At 40.0% G+C, this 16,413-nt stretch overlaps 1 protein-coding gene across 1 annotated transcript in view; it reads left to right on the top strand.

The window, feature by feature from the left end:
* The first annotated feature begins 1,875 nt into the window (after nt 1–1,875).
* The window catches only part of LOC121584614 (solute carrier family 12 member 2), a 29,734-nt gene continuing 15,196 nt past the window's right edge, over nt 1,876–16,413 (top strand). The window contains exons 1-13 of the mRNA XM_041900602.2: nt 1,876–2,513; nt 5,378–5,509; nt 5,777–5,852; nt 6,256–6,351; nt 7,365–7,504; nt 7,622–7,732; nt 7,884–7,992; nt 8,273–8,400; nt 9,921–10,005; nt 10,132–10,283; nt 11,541–11,648; nt 15,067–15,190; nt 15,357–15,458. Of these exons, the coding sequence (XP_041756536.1) occupies nt 2,043–2,513; nt 5,378–5,509; nt 5,777–5,852; nt 6,256–6,351; nt 7,365–7,504; nt 7,622–7,732; nt 7,884–7,992; nt 8,273–8,400; nt 9,921–10,005; nt 10,132–10,283; nt 11,541–11,648; nt 15,067–15,190; nt 15,357–15,458 (1,834 nt within the window). The 5' untranslated portion in view covers nt 1,876–2,042. The remainder of the gene's footprint in view (nt 2,514–5,377; nt 5,510–5,776; nt 5,853–6,255; nt 6,352–7,364; nt 7,505–7,621; nt 7,733–7,883; nt 7,993–8,272; nt 8,401–9,920; nt 10,006–10,131; nt 10,284–11,540; nt 11,649–15,066; nt 15,191–15,356; nt 15,459–16,413) is intronic.

Below are 16,413 nucleotides of genomic sequence, written 5' to 3'. Positions count from 1 at the left end.
TAAATGGACAGTGCCCTGTTTGTTTCAGAAACATGATGGCGTTTTTTCCCTCAATTTACCTGCAATGATTATTATTGTTAGCCTACATAGTCATCTTCCCCCTTACTTTATTTTTCAGTTGGCTAAATAGTCCTTACTTTTGTTTTATAGAATCATTGTATGGAGAGCTTTTCTATTCACAATCATCAAGTACCAGACAGTGAAAGACTGTTGTTGTTCACTATGCTAATGTCTTTGCAATACTGACAACATTGTGTTCCATTGACTACAGTCTGAATATGAATGCATGAGTATTTAAGAGTGTGGGGCTTGTAAGAGTCCTTTGTTTTACTTGAGTATAACCCCTAATTATTGAACGGAGGTCATGAACTATACACTTGCTATTTAACTCAATAATCCTATATAAATAAACGAAATACTATGCATATCTGTTTACACTGTAAAACATAATTCGTTCTGCTAACTAAAAATGTTTGTGGAAAGCGATTGCCTAGAACCATTCGAGCAACCCAACTCAAAATATTCCTTATGGTTATCTTTTTAAGTTGTAATTACATACGTTTTTTTGTTTTTTATGAACTTTTGTACACTAATTTGCATTATGTATTCTGAACTATAACGATTGAAGTTACTTGAACATAAATATTTGTTGTCTAAAACGTACACATTTAGGGTCCCTTCTACCTAAATGATTAACCTTTATTACTCTTAATTTTTTTCAAGTATTGTAAACTTGTGTAAGTACTTCTGATTGGTATTTTTCAGTGGTCGTGTCTTAATGTTTAACATTGTTTTATGTATTTGACGATTTGTAATTTTAACCCACCTTGCAGGCATTGTTGAGCACAGTGCTCATTCCTTTAGCAGTAACTGGAGGTAGAGCTGTAAGCATTGCAGGATGCTGCAAAAGCCTCTGTCATTAAGAGTGGTGCACACATTCTTGTTGATGGTGGGAATGGCTTGTCTTTCTCATTATTGAACGTAAATTTGCCCAACGGTTATGATATCCGTTCATTATGATTAATTACACCTCATAGCACAACAAACTGCTTACTACTATTTTAGAAATATAGTTTTCTTTCTTCAAACATGCATACAACATTGAGTAAAAGTATCATAACGTCAAAAAAATGTCATTACCCACATTCCTCTATACAAATGTGGGAAGTTGTTGCAAGAACATAAAATGATTAAGTATTCATAACTTGCGTATCAGTTCAACACAGATAAATCAAGTGTGTTTTACTCAAATATCAATGTGTCTAACTAATACTCTTTTAAGTAAAGAAGTAAAACAATAGAATCAAGTAAGAACAACTTTTCTAATAAATGTTAAATTGACTTTAAACTATTAAATAATCATAACTTGCAAAAATGTTATAACTTTAGATTAGCAGAACACAAATAAATAAAGTTATAGTTACTCAATTACCTTACATTTGTTAACATTCCTCCCAAAAAATTAAGTGATACATTTTTTTATTGACATCTAAGTGAGTACCACCTATATGATTTGAGTTCTACTGACAGTTGGAGATGTTTGCGTGGCCACGACTCAATTTATGTAATGAGTTAGGGAGTTACAGTATGTTTTACAGTGTAGCACTTGTTTCTATTGAAATCAATAGTGAAATAGTTGCCTGACTTTATAGTTCTGTGAATGAACAACTATACAGGACTACAAATTATTAATTTCACCAACATTCAGCTAATAATCGTAGTGGGGTGTCTGCAGTTGAAAAGCGCACACGATGGCGCATGGACAAATTTGCCTGTTTGCTCCCTGATGCTGCCTGTGACCTCTAGACCTCGTGTTGGCGGGTGACGTACTCAGAGTTGCTAATTTCTCAGAACATTCGACCCACACTCGAGGCATCACTGTTGGGGTCCAGAACAGAAGAGAGTGGATTGAGTAGATGCCCACGGCGCAGCTTTGGCTTGAGTACTGATGCATGCGTTGATGAAGAAAGGAATTTAAATGGTTATTTTTAAAACAATTTCTGCAATACATCTGATTATACAGTGATAACTACTCAGTGGACATGTCATCACCCTCAGGTCAGAAACCAGCTCTCAAGACAGCGGCTTCAGGGCAAAGCAGGTTTCAGGTGACAGAAGTAACGGAGTTAGGACCCGCCACATCTGGAGAGCGCACGTCGGGAGGGACTGATGGAACTACGGGAACGACTGGTAGTAAGGGGACGGCAGGTGGAGAGGAGTCCAAAGGGAGATTTAGCGTAGTAAAGTTTCTTGATTCAGGTGGAATGGGGACGGACGCATCTGATGTGGCTCAGAATGGTGACACAGTCAGGAGCACGGGCAGCCATCGTTCGTCCGCAAGCGGTCATACTAACATTTCTGATACCCACTCAAATACTTATTATATGCGAACATTTGGCCACAACACAATTGATGCTGTCCCAAACATCGATTTCTACCGACAAACTGAAGCGCCTCTAGGAGATAAGTTGATACGGCCAACTCTTTCGGAGCTACACGATGAGCTTGACAAGGTACGTAACCTGCTACCACCTTCTGTTTTGACGCGCCACTACATCGCTATTTACCAGACAGGTGGGGATTGATTGCGCACGCCTCGAGATAGCCTATATTGTTGCCAAGTCAAGGGTTTTCCACTAAAATGCATCAACTATTACCTACCCTATAGGTGTATATTGCAGAATGTCACTGTGTTTGTTGCTTGCCATTAATACGTTATTACACTTTTTGTCTAGGCTACTTGTTTTTAGGTTAAATCTACATTTTTTGGGGTCTACCTTTTCTATTTGGACACTTTAAATCTATATAGAGTGCCTTCAGAAAGTATTCACACCCCTTGACTTTTTCCACATTTTGTTGTGTTACAGCCTGATTTCAAATGGATTAAATACAGATGTTTTGTCACTGGCCTACACAATTTACCCCATAATGTCAAAGTGGAATAATGTTTTTAGACATTTTTACAAATTAATAAAACATGAAAAGCTGAAACGTTTTGTATTATAAGTATTCAAACATTTTGTTATGGCAAGCCTAAATAAGTTGAGGAGTAAAAATGTGCTTAAAAGTCACATAATAAGTTGCATTGATTTAAATCTACTTGAAAATCTATGGCAAGACCTGAAAATGGTTGTCTAGCAATGAACAACAACTAATCTGACAGAGTTTAAAGAATTTTGAAAAGAATAATGGGCAAATGTTGCACAATACAGGTGTGGAAAGCTCTTAGAAACTTACCCAGAAAGACTCACAGCTGTAATTGCTGCCAAAGGTGCTTCTATAATGTATTGACTCAGGGGTGTGAATACTTATGTAAATGAAATATTTCTGTATTTCATTTTCAATAAATGTGTAAAAATGTCTAAAAACATGTTTTCACTTTGGGGTATATTGTGTAGATGGGCGAGAAAAATAATGAATTCAAGCTGTAACACAACAAAATGTGGAATTAGTCAAGGGGTATGAATACTTTCTGAAAGCACTATAGTACATCTATAGGTCATCCTTACATTCAGCCTTAGTGACGCTGTACCACAGGAACAGACTGGGACCAAAAAGCCGCCTGTGCATTTCTAACACACTGGCCCATTTTTTTCCTAGAGGCCCCCACCCCAGCCCATTGCTTTCCATGAGTCCCCCGTTATTACCCAAATAATAGTCATTCTGTACAAAAAAAATCTACGTTTAGACAGACACACTGGCATTTGCCAGAACTACCCTATGGCCAGTCCATCGATGCTGTATCACAACTGCCAGTGTAGTGTGTCTATGCTAAGCTGAAGTGACCTCGTCTGTCACAATCACAGCGTTCCCTTCCACAGGGACCTTTCTTCTCCTTTGCTGTCCTTTGAATGGACAGCGTGACGTCAGGGGCATGACCCACACATTTTGCTCAGACAATGCTCTCTCTGACCATGCCCAAACGCTGATCACCGGCTACTCTTGGCAACTGACAGCCTTTGCAGCCACCAACAAAACAATGCTGGCGTGGTTCTCTCTCCCTTCCCTATACTCAATGGTCCAGTGTCCCGGTCTCTGGTCTCTAACACTTTATAGCCATGCTATCCTGTTGGATCACTCACATGCCTCTCATGGGGGCAGGTAACTTATAATGGATGACAGAGTAGATACATTAGTCCAGCCCACAGGCCAATATATTGTAACATCTATTCAAACCACAGGTTCTAGGCCTTCTATATCTAATATTCTAGATATTACACAATGTTTATGCATACATGCATACCGGGGCGGCAGGTAGCTTAGTGGGTAAGAGCGTTGTGCCAGTAACTGAAAGGTCGCTGGTTCTAATCCCCGAGCCGACTAGGTGAAAAATCTGTCGATGTGCTCTTAAGCAAGGCACTTAACCCTAATTGCTTCTGTAAGTTGCTCTGGATAAGAGCGTCTGCTAAATGACGTTAATGTATGTCAGAGGTGCCATTTGCAGAGGAAACAAAAACTTCCCTGGAGTGATATTAGTGCCAACGGAAGTTGAATTTGAATATTGCATTGTATTGCACAAATGCAACTGAATTATACTCGAAAGGGGCAATCTGCAATTGCTACACCCATTTCTAGACTCTTAGATTAAGGCTGAGGCTAGGAGACCGGATCGAACCGCCCCGTTCCGCCCTCCGTTTTGCTTCTTAGTGATCATGCAACACAGAACGATTTGATAGATAGCACATCATTGAAATTCGCCAGAGGAGCCTGTTCCATCTCTGGGCAGCCGAACTAGTACATGCGCAGAAGGTAAGGTTGTTTGGATATCCGAAAGAACTCCAGATAATCCAGTCGTGCAGCCACTCCGTTAAATGAATGATATACCTATTGATTCTTGAAGAATATAACTTAGAAATGCCTCATGACCTTAGTTCAACTGTCATACCCCATCAAAACCCAAAATATATGCTTGTTTTACTTCATTGTTTGTAAACAATGCAAAACATGGTTAAAACTAGAATTCTGATAGCATGGATGGTCAGTCCTTTCAAATAATGATAATGCCCTTTTAGTGTACGAGCTGTTTGAAAAGACCGCCTGAAATTTCTGCCTGTTTTGGTGGGATGGAGTTTTGGCCTGCCTGGTGACATCACCAGGCAGTCAATTTGTTTTAACCACCATGTCTATGAATTTGAGAGGGATTACATTTCTCCAGCCCCATCCCTCAGCTGTTTACCAAAACAGCGGCGGGGTGGCCCCTTTGTTATTGTTTGAACTTCCGATTTCAGTTCAGCAGAAGATCCGCTTTTAGGGTTAAAGGTCATTTCCAATTGAGTCGGAAACGTTGCCTTTAATATGTTCATAGCCGATCATAGGCGATCAGATTGAATCTAGCCCTTAATGTTTGTCAGCATTTGCTATGTGTGGTATTTTTCAGGAGCCATTGGATGAGGATGGCTTTCCTATTGGGGAGGAGTCTACTCTTGCTGAGGAGGCTGCAGCCAAAGAAGGAACAAAGGAACAAGTAAAGGGAGGCACCATCAAGTTTGGCTGGGTCAAAGGTGTCCTGGTTAGTGTGGCCAGAACTGGGTCTGGGAATTAAACATTTTGGGGTCTCCGGCCCAAACATCACATTTTATTTTATTTTAGAACTATTCAAACTCTACCATGTTCTCCTTATTGCTCTGTGACGAATCATTGAATTGCACATCAATGTAAATCCTTTCAAAGACATCCAACACAAATCTAAAAACAAGCTTTCAAATGAATGGTTTCCCCCCACTATAGCAGTATGTGTTGGTAACATGAATGTTGTCACGTGTGTCTTTGTGTTCAGGTACGTTGCATGTTGAACATCTGGGGTGTGATGCTCTTTATTCGCATGTCATGGATCGTGGGACAGGCAGGCATTGGTACGTAGGTGATGACTCATGTTCAATCAAGACCAAAATATTTACAGTTTCAAACCTCATAGTATTGTTTTAGCATTGGGCATGTTAGTTTTGCGTCACCAAAAACCCCATTCAGGGTTTGCTCATTTTAGACTATTCCATTGGTCCTAAAGTGAAATCTCCACCCACCTGGGGCACCAGGTGACACAAAATAAACGCACCCCTTGTTGTAATGTTGGTTATCATAAATTATATACTTGCAGGTATATTATTATTATGAGCTTTTTGTCTATAACTAGGGCCCAGAGTTTTTCCAGGTCAGGTAAAACAAATTCCTACTGGCCTTTGTCACAATCTATTTTACCTGTAAGCATGATGAGAATAATTATGTAACTAAAACATAATTTGCTCATATTTTTAACAGGTCTGACATGTGTTATTATTCTGATGGCAACTGTTGTAACCACCATCACTGGACTCTCCACCTCAGCCATAGCAACCAATGGGTTTGTGCGAGGAGGTAAGGGAAAACTTTATTCCTGATGAAATGCTAATATATTAAATATGCATTAGGATCCTGTAGCAGAATTATATAAATGAGGTATTAGAAGAGATCATAAGGAGTATTGCTTTGGTAAAGTCATTGGGATCCTTCATGATGCCGGGATTAAATCTGTAGAGTGCTGTCGACAGAAGCATCATGCCTGTGCAGAGGGACGTGCCCCCTCAGAATTGTCTTGTTATAAAATATCTACTTTTTTTCTGTAATACTACTAGCCACCTAGCAATTTTATGAAGTTGGCTTTAGCTAGCCCAGATAGGTTCCCAATCTCCCAATCTCATAACTAGTTACCAAGAAGCCATTTCAGCCTATCAATCAAGTTAAAGTAGCGGGCAAGGTTGGTAGACTTTCTTTTTCTAGAAAAGCAAGCAATAACTAAATGTACTGAATAAGACTCACATTCCTTTCAATCTTTTACCCAGATTTCCACAGAGATGCAGAGAAGCAGAGAAGCATATTTAGTTTATTTTAAAAAAGAATTACTAGTCAGGAGGATACAGACAGCTCAAGAGGTATGCTTAGATATGCAGAAAAATAAGACATATTTTTTTACATAGAACTAAGCATAATGATTATGGATCTAGATTGCAGGAAAAAACAGTTTCAGAAATGAAAAATTATCCAACTTCCAGACGAGGGGCCTAGGCCCCCTCCGGACCACCCCCCAGCCATCCTTACATATTTGTGCCCCTTCAGATTTTTGTGGTGCCTGACGGCCCTGGCTGTCGACACTGGATTGTAAAGGCAATGTTCCTGCATTCCTGGAGATCACACTCACAATAAACGCTGCAAATGTCGGCTCAATCGGAAATTACCTTTAAAAGTCAGTTATAGTGCGCTGAGCTATAACATGCTTGAATTGTGTTTCTGGTCTAACCCTAGTGTGTTTCTGGTCTAACCCTAGTGTGTTTCTGGTCTAACCCTAGTGTGTTTCTGGTCTAACCCGTCTGTAATTCTTCCTCTTATCTTAGGTGGAGCATATTACCTCATATCAAGGAGTTTGGGCCCTGAATTTGGCGGCTCCATTGGTCTCATCTTCGCCTTTGCTAATGCTGTGGCTGTGGCCATGTATGTTGTGGGCTTTGCTGAAACTGTCGTTGAGATGCTCAATGTAAGGAACATTTGATATGCCTGTATAGTGAACTTTGATTGGATCGCTGTGTGTCAAGTTGAAATTTGACATAGCAACAACAGTAACCGCCTTGAGTGATTGTTTCCTGATTGACAGGATGTAGATGCCCTGATGACAGATGAGCTCAATGACGTCCGTATAGTGGGCACCCTCACTGTCATCCTGCTTCTGGGCATCTCAGTGGCAGGGATGGAGTGGGAGGCGAAGGTAAGGCCCACAGAGCAATGCACTGTCACACATAGTAACACAAGGAAACCTTGCTTTTACTTTTGACTCTTGTCATAGTGCCTTTATGGAACTTCTGGCAGATAAACATGTTGAAACTCGGTATCACTCACGACTCAACTTTCCCTTCCAGGCCCAGATTGTGTTATTGGTCATTCTTTTGGCCGCCATCTTCAACTATTTCATCGGAACCGTCATCACCATGGAGTCAAAAGAGCCCAAAGGCTTCTTTGGCTACAAAGGTTTGTCTGATGGTTAAACTATGCACTCATTTCCAGATCCCAATTTGGAATTCTACTTCTGTTGAATTCTACTGACATTAATCTAGTCTCAGATCTGTTTGTGCTTTTGCCTACCTAATTGTCATTTTCAAGGCAAACACCTTTGGCAGGACAATTCCATAAGGAGTTGACTAGAGAGCAGGAACAGACTGGCACCGAGGCTGGCATTATATGTAATGGCTTACGACTGCCCAATTGAATCAAGATTACATTGTCACGTCGTCTTCTTTTTCATCCCAAGCGGCTATCATGATGGAGAACATGGGCCCGGATTTCCGAGATGGCGAGACGTTCTTTTCCATGTTTGCCATTTTCTTTCCGGCTGCAACAGGCATCCTGGCAGGTGCCAACATCTCAGGAGACCTTACAGTAAGACCTTGGCTTCTCTTAAAGGTCCAATGCATCCGTTTTATCTCAATATCAAATTATTTCTGGCTAACAATTAAGTACCTTACTGTGATTGTTTTCAATTAAAATGGTCAAAAAGAAACAAAAATAGCTTCTTAGCAAAAAGCAATTTCTCAAGCAAGAATTTTGCAAGGACTGTCTGTGAGTGGTCTAAGTAGGGTTGCAAAGGGAGTGTATTTTACTGGAAACTTTGCCAGTAAACTACCAGAATGTTGGTATCTTTTAAGGATTTTATGTAATCTATCAAAATACTTCTAGTGGCCCTTTTGGGTACTTCAGATTATCACGTGTCTGCAATTATCTCTGGCCCTCTCTCTGACCTTATCACATGTAAAATATATGAAATAATTAAATAAGATGATTTTAATATAAAAAACAGAAGACAAAGCTGTAAAACATTATCCTAAATATAAACCATGAACTTAGTGAATACCATTGGTGTTTGATATGAGGGTTTCAGCATTTAATATCCTTTATATTTATTTTACAATGCCAATGTATTTCTTGTCAATGTTTTGGCGTCAAACTGGTGGCAGTTGTGGAAAAAGTAAATAGTTGGACGAGTTGCAGAGGTAATTGCAAATTGTTGATTAGATGCTTTTTTTTATTAATTATGCTATTTTCTCTTGGACCATATGACTAGAAACTCATGGACAATATGGACACAGATATAAAAAAAATATACTATATATGAATACATTTGTTTTAAGTTATTCAAGTATAAATTACCAAAGTTACGATAGATTGCCATAGATTTTCTCTTAATTTCCAAAATTACTGAAGATTCTGTTAACATTGATAAATTACCAGTAGCTTTGCAACCTTAGGTCTGAGTTGGGAGGGGGAAACTGAAAACTCATGTTATTGGCAGAGAGGTTTGGAACTCTCTTTCTTATTGGTCAAATAATGAATTTACCGCCTGGTGATGTCACCAGGCAGGCCAAAACTCCATCCCACCTAAACAGGCTGAAATTTCAGGCGGTCTTTTCAAACAGCTCTTACACTAAAAGGGCATTATCATTATTTTCACAATTTCACAGTATTATTTCAACTTCCATAGTGTGGTAATGTACACTGCTCAAAAAAATAAACACTAAAATAACACATCCTAGATCTGAATCTCTAATGCAATCCCCAGAAAGGGTGCATGTCAGCAGTCAAGTTTTCAAGATGGAGCACTTTCAATATAGAGCAAAAACTGTTTTTATGTATTCACAACAAAACATTGAGAATGTCATGGGCGGCGCACAATTGGCCCAGCGTAGTCCAGGGTAGGGGAGGGAATGGCCGGCAGGGATGTAGCTCAGTTGATAGGGCATGGCGTTTGCAACGCCAGGGTTGTGGGTTCGTTTCCCAGGGGGGGGCCAGTATAAAAAAATAATAAAAAAATATATGTATTCACTAACTGTAAGTCGCTCTGGATAAGAGCGTCTGCTAAATGACTAAAATGTAAATGTAAATGTGTTGTTCTGTCCCCCTAGGATCCTCAGTCAGCCATTCCAAAGGGCACTCTTTTGGCCATCCTTATAACTGGAATTACTTATGTGGCAGTGACGGTTTCTACTGGTAATCATTATCTTTATAAAGTGAACATGAAGTTACAGTAGCAAGACGAGAACACTTTAAAATTGATAAAAATTCCACAGTTATTTAATTGAAGATTCAAGTTAGTATTCTCATCCTTTGTTACAGGATCTTGTATTCTTAGAGACGCTACTGGCGATCACAATGATACCTCCAGTGTCAGTGACTTGAACTGCACGGATGCTGCCTGCACACTGGGTTATGACTTCTCGATTTGTAAGGAAGGAGGCTGCAAATTTGGGCTTATGAACGATTTCCAAGTATGTCTGGGCCTGTGGTAATGGGTAGGATTATCTTAACTTGACACTAACATACACCTACAATAATGCTTAACCTCACATTATGTAACAACGTTTAGCCAGATAGCCTACAACTTAAAGTGATAGTTCACCCAAACTACAACATTGAATATTGGTTTCCTTACCCTGTAAGCAGTTTTTGGTTTTGTTTACCTGGTCGCTGTCAGGAAGGAAACCAATATGTAATTTTGTAATTTAGGTGAACCATCCCTTTAAAATAGTATCACGCGTTATAACCCCCACCCCGATTCTGATTGTCATTCTAGCTACAGGTAGAAGCAGGTCTCCTACCTCTGCTGAAAGTTGACCTCTAGTCTAGCACAATGCTCTGCTTGGATATTTTCAGATATGCTTTGTTCCAAAAGGAATTCTGAGTGAATTCTTTAAAATAGTAATCACCTGGTATAGAGCCTTATAAAAGAGATTGTAACCTTATATGATACTTTAACACCATGGTAGTTGTTTGATGTGGAGTGCTGAGAGTTTGATATGGGTTAGTGTTGTGCAATTTAGTGATAAAATGGGCTGCAAATAATTATTCAATTTCTCATGGCAGTTCAGAAGCTGTATTTCCCTCACTATGCTATTCTCCTTCCTGCTTTCCTTTATGACAATAGATGTAGGGGCTCGCAGTGTTAGTTAGTGGTAAACAATGGGAGCTGGGATAATAGTGCTTGTGTTGTGAGTCACAAGGCATTCTCTAGGTCTTGAATGAGACCATTGACAGCCACCACTGCGCGTAGGCACCCACCCTCTTTGTGACACTGATATCAGAGGCAAGTGGTACAGGGTTGCCCAGTACCAAAGCCAAGTGCACTTACATGGCATTACTGACAAAGGCACTTGTCCATTGGTTTGCACAGCAGACATAGAGTTGAACAATACACCTTGCTGTTGTTGTTTTTCCCCCGATGAATACACACTGCAAGCCTTTTACAAAGTGGTCATGGTTAGCATTAACCTTTCTGTGTTTTCCGACATACTCATATACCTTGAGGTGTTTTGCCATGACTTTGCATGGCTTTCTCCCCACTACCACTAATGGCTTAGCACCCCTATGGTATGTATAATACCCCTCTAAAACATTACCTTTGTTTTTGCATTTCAATCTTTTCAATAGCTATAGTTTAATCTCAGTTCATGAGAGAATGTGTGTGTTGCCTGATACCATTGAAGGTGCCAACTAGTGAAGTAACGTCTAGGCTTGTTGTCGGCTAGGTCATGAGTTTGGTGTCTGGATTTGGACCTCTGATCACTGCTGGTATCTTCTCGGCCACGCTGTCATCAGCCCTGGCCTCTCTCGTCAGTGCCCCCAAAGTCTTCCAGGTGAGAACCCTCCTTCAGTATTTGTTATGGTTCGAATATTTTCGAGGAGTACATTTTTAGGACTGGTTTCCCAGACACAGATTGGGCCTGGACTAAAAAGCATGCCAATGGAGAATATACAGTATATACAGTGGGGAAAAAAAGTATTTAGTCAGCCACCAATTGTGCAAGTTCTCCCACTGAAAAAGATGAGAGAGGCCTGTAATTTTAATCATAGGTACACGTCAACAATGACAGACAAATTGATTTTAAAAAATCCAGATAATCACATTGTAGGATTTTTAATGAATTTATTTGCAAATTATGGTGGAAAATAAGTATTTGGTCACCTAAAAACAAGCAAGATTTCTGGCTCTCACAGACCTGTAACTTCTTCTTTAAGAGGCTCCTCTGTCCTTCACTCGTTACCTGTATTAATGGCACCTGTTTGAACTTGTTATCAGTATAAAAGACACCTGTCCACAACCTCAAACAGTCACACTCCAAACTCCACTATGGCCAAGACCAAAGAGCTGTCAAAGGACACCAGAAACAAAATTGTAGACCTGCACCAGGCTGGGAAGACTGAATCTGCAATAGGTAAGCAGCTTGGTTTGAAGAAATCAACTGTGGGAGAAATTATTAGGAAATGGAAGACATACAAGACCACTGATAATCTCCCTCGATCTGGGGCTCCACGCAAGATCTCACCCTGTGGGGGTCAAAATGATCACAAGAACGGTGAGCAAAATCCCAGAACCACACGGGGGGACCTAGTGAATGACCTGCAGAGAGCTGGGACCAAAGTAACAAAGCCTACCATCAGTAACACACTACGCCGCCAGGGACTCAAATCCTGCAGTGCCAGACGTGTTCCCCTGCTTAAGCCAGTACATGTCCAGGCCCGTCTGAAGTTTGCTAGAGTGCATTTGGATGATCCAGAAGAGGATTGGGAGAATGTCATATGGTCAGATGAAACCAAAATATAACTTTTTGGTAAAAAATCAACTCGTCGTGTTTGAAGGACAAAGAATGCTGAGTTGCATCCAAAGAACACCATACCTACTGTGAAGCATGGGGGTGGAAACATCATGCTTTGGGGCTGTTTTTCTGCAAAGGGACCAGGACGACTAATCCGTGTAAAGGAAAGAATGAATGGGGCCATGTATCGTGAGATTTTGAGTGAAAACCTCCTTCCATCAGCAAGGGCATTGAAGATGAAACGTGGCTGGGTCTTTCAGCATGACAATGATCCCAAACACACCGCCCGGGCAACGAAGGAGTGGCTTCGTAAGAAGCATTTCAAGGTCCTGGAGTGGCCTAGCCAGTCTCCAGATCTCAACCGCATAGAAAATCTTTGGAGGGAGTTGAAAGTCCGTGTTGCCCAACGACAGCCCCAAAACATCACTGCTCTAGAGGAGATCTGCATGGAGGAATGGGCCAAAATACCAGCAACAGTGTGTGAAAACCTTGTGAAGACTTACAGAAAACGTTTGACCTGTGTCATTGCCAACAAAGGGTATATAACAAAGTATTGAGAAACTTTTGTTATTGACCAAATACTTATTTTCCACCATAAATTGCAAATCAATTCATTAAAAATCCTACAATGTGATTTTCTGGATTTTTTTTCCTCATTTTGTCTGTCATAGTTGACGTGTACCTATGATGAAAATTACAGGCCTCTCTCATCTTTTTAAGTGGGAGAACTTGCACAATTGGTGGCTGACTAAATACTTTTCTTCCCCACTGTACATTTGTTCATATGGGCAGAATATTGTAAAAAATAAATATATAAAAATGTGACGGCTGGCTGGTGGCTCCGTAATCAATAAGCTCCCAGTTGCATTTTTTCGATATGAAAAGGAGACGATAATATGACTGGCCTGCACTGCACATAGGGAAGTGTCCAGATGACTGTGAGCTGATTGACCAGTAGGCTAAATATGAATGTTCTGAAAGCTTAATTCTAATCAATCATGAATACAATAACAAACCCATTGCCCCCTTATGGAGCATCAGTGGGACACAAGTCTTGCTGAGTCTATGAGATAGTGCACTATTAACGGCAGCACCGCTTTATCAAATGTTCATATTGATATTTTAGGCCAGGGGTGTCAAACTCATTCCACGGAGGGCCGAGTGTCTGCTGGTTTTTGTTTTTTCCTTTCAATTAAGACCTAGACAACCAGGTGAGGGGAGTTCCTTACTAATTAGTGACCTTAATTCATCAATCAAGTACAAGGGTGGATCGAAAACCCGCAGACACTCGGCCCTTCGTGGAATGAGTTTGACACATGTGTTTTAGGCCATGCCGTAAAAACAGTTTTCATGGGCACACAAATCCAAATTCGAATGCTTTAACCGAAACTTGCGTGGTTCTTCAATAGGCTATGGATAGGCTAATATACCTGCTTGTTAGATGCGCATTTGGTATCCAGCTGTTTAGTTAGGCCTAGTGGTATTGTCGACCATCATCAGCTGATCCAGGAAATATTTTTCTGAATGACAGTCAAGTGACAAACAGCTGTTGTGAGATAGCATGCGATGCAAAAACAGTTATGTTGATTATCCGCTTGATTTACAGCAGGGTCTACAAGATGTAACAGAGAAAGCATCAAGGTAATGAGTTAATGTTTTCATGTGTTTCTGTGCGTCGGATTGGACACAGAAGGCTATTGTGTGCAATTGTGTAAGATAACCTAGGCAAACACCCAACGGTATTTTCCTTTCTATCACTCAGGACATTTAATGACAACAAATGAGTAGCCTAGTGGGCTTGTAAACAGTGAATTTGAATGATGTAAATAATGATAATGATGATGGTGAGAGCCCAATAACAGATGGACTCCGATCCCTTTAATCATAGAGGCTATTGTTACTTTGTGTCTCTAAAATCACAATGTTACCATTGCTATTGTCATGTGACAAAGAGTCTTTTTAAAATTGAAATGACCAAATGTCGGCCTTTTTCGCATGAACTGTTTATTTTCATAAATTCGGTAGCCTATGCTACAAAATATTATATTCTGCCCGTAGCCTAAAGAACAGCTACATGATTTAATGAAAAGCAGCAAATAAACACAACATTGTTTCACATTCTTTAATAAAAGACTGTTAAACAGAAACAGGCAATAGGCTACAGCTCGCTACACAGTAGGCCTACAAGGAAACTCAATATATCTCGACGACCTTGAGTGTACAGGCGTCTGTACGCAGCGTAGTACCTTCCACAAAAAGTTTTGCTTGACAAAAAGACACGTAAGCGGCTTAATCTGTGTCCGGGAAACCACCCCTTTATTTTAGACATTATTTTAGATATAAAATATTATGTCAAAAACAAGTATACGGTATGTCCTGTCAATTTAATTGGATGTTAGACCTTTCCCCCTTTATATGCTTGGATTTGGTATTTCAATGTGTATGTGTGGCTGTTTAGGCTTTGTGCAAGGACAACATCTACCCAGGCCTCCATGTCTTTGCTAAGGGATATGGAAAGAACAATGAACCTCTACGGGGCTACGTCCTCACCTTCTGTATTGGTCTGGCCTTCATTCTTATTGGTAGGTTTTCTGTACATTATTGAGCATTATGGGTGATGAAGTCATTCTAGTTTCAAACAAACAGATTACTACAGTGTACAAAATGCTTAAAAAGATTCACTTAATTCTCTCCCTGTCACTACTGTATCAGTCTATTTATAGTTTTATTTGTGATTTCTCCCCTTAGCTGAGCTGAATGTCATCGCTCCCATCATTTCAAACTTCTTTCTGGCCTCATATGCCTTGATAAATTTCTCTGTGTTCCATGCGTCTCTGGCCAACTCTCCAGGTAAGGATTGGATTTGATATGTACTCTCCGATATACTCACTGTCTTTTCATTCAAATTAATCATAGCCCTTTACACTCGTACCCATATACGGGTTGAAAATGGCAGATTTGACTGATAAAACCTAAATTGGAATGCAGCGGCTGTGCAGTAACATGCTATACATGACGTCAGAGCTCTCCCACTGGGCACCAACTGGTTGAATCAACGTTGTTTCAACGTAATTTGTTAACGTATTGTGACGTGGACTCTACGTGGAAAATATATTGGATTAAAAAAAGTAATCAACTTGTTTTGGGGGCGAAATTTCAACCACAGGATTATGTCATTATGGTAACCAAATTTCAACATAGACAAACCTTGTGTAAAATATGTTGAATTTGTAACTTTCAGATCTTCAACATTATATCCACTATCAGAAAAAAACAATAGGCTGGGTAGCACCTCCTACTGGAGAATGTATCTATCTACAGCTACCCTTTTGTTTCCCATGCAGGGTTTTAACCAAGCCCAGCCCTGCTTAGCTATGATGTTTGTCACTGATTATTACCAATGTACTATCATGAGAATAATTGTTGAGAGATCTCCAGTTAAAAACTAAATAGATTCACTGTTGCTATCGAAGTCATTGCAAAGGGTAGGTTTAACAGAGCAAATTAACCAATGGGTTTCAAGCTCTGGTTGATTAAAATGTAATGATATTTAGTGATATTCAATTGTGTTTGGTTGTCAACTACATTTTTATTTCTACATTGTTTGCTAAACTGATATCAGACACAAATTAATGCCAGAATTACATGAAAAACAATCAATTTATTACAGGTGGGGGTCAAAACATTTGGCGTTCTACCCTGAATGACGGGTCGCCACTGAGCCACTGGCTCAGATGCAACTATCCAAGCAGTAGATTCAGCTCCTTTAAATGATGATACTTAATTGGGTTGTCAAATCAAATCA

The sequence above is a fragment of the Coregonus clupeaformis genome, unplaced genomic scaffold (genome assembly GCF_020615455.1).
Source record: "Coregonus clupeaformis isolate EN_2021a unplaced genomic scaffold, ASM2061545v1 scaf0098, whole genome shotgun sequence".
Taxonomy (NCBI): domain Eukaryota; kingdom Metazoa; phylum Chordata; class Actinopteri; order Salmoniformes; family Salmonidae; genus Coregonus; species Coregonus clupeaformis.
This window is presented reverse-complemented; position numbering and strand designations above follow the sequence as displayed.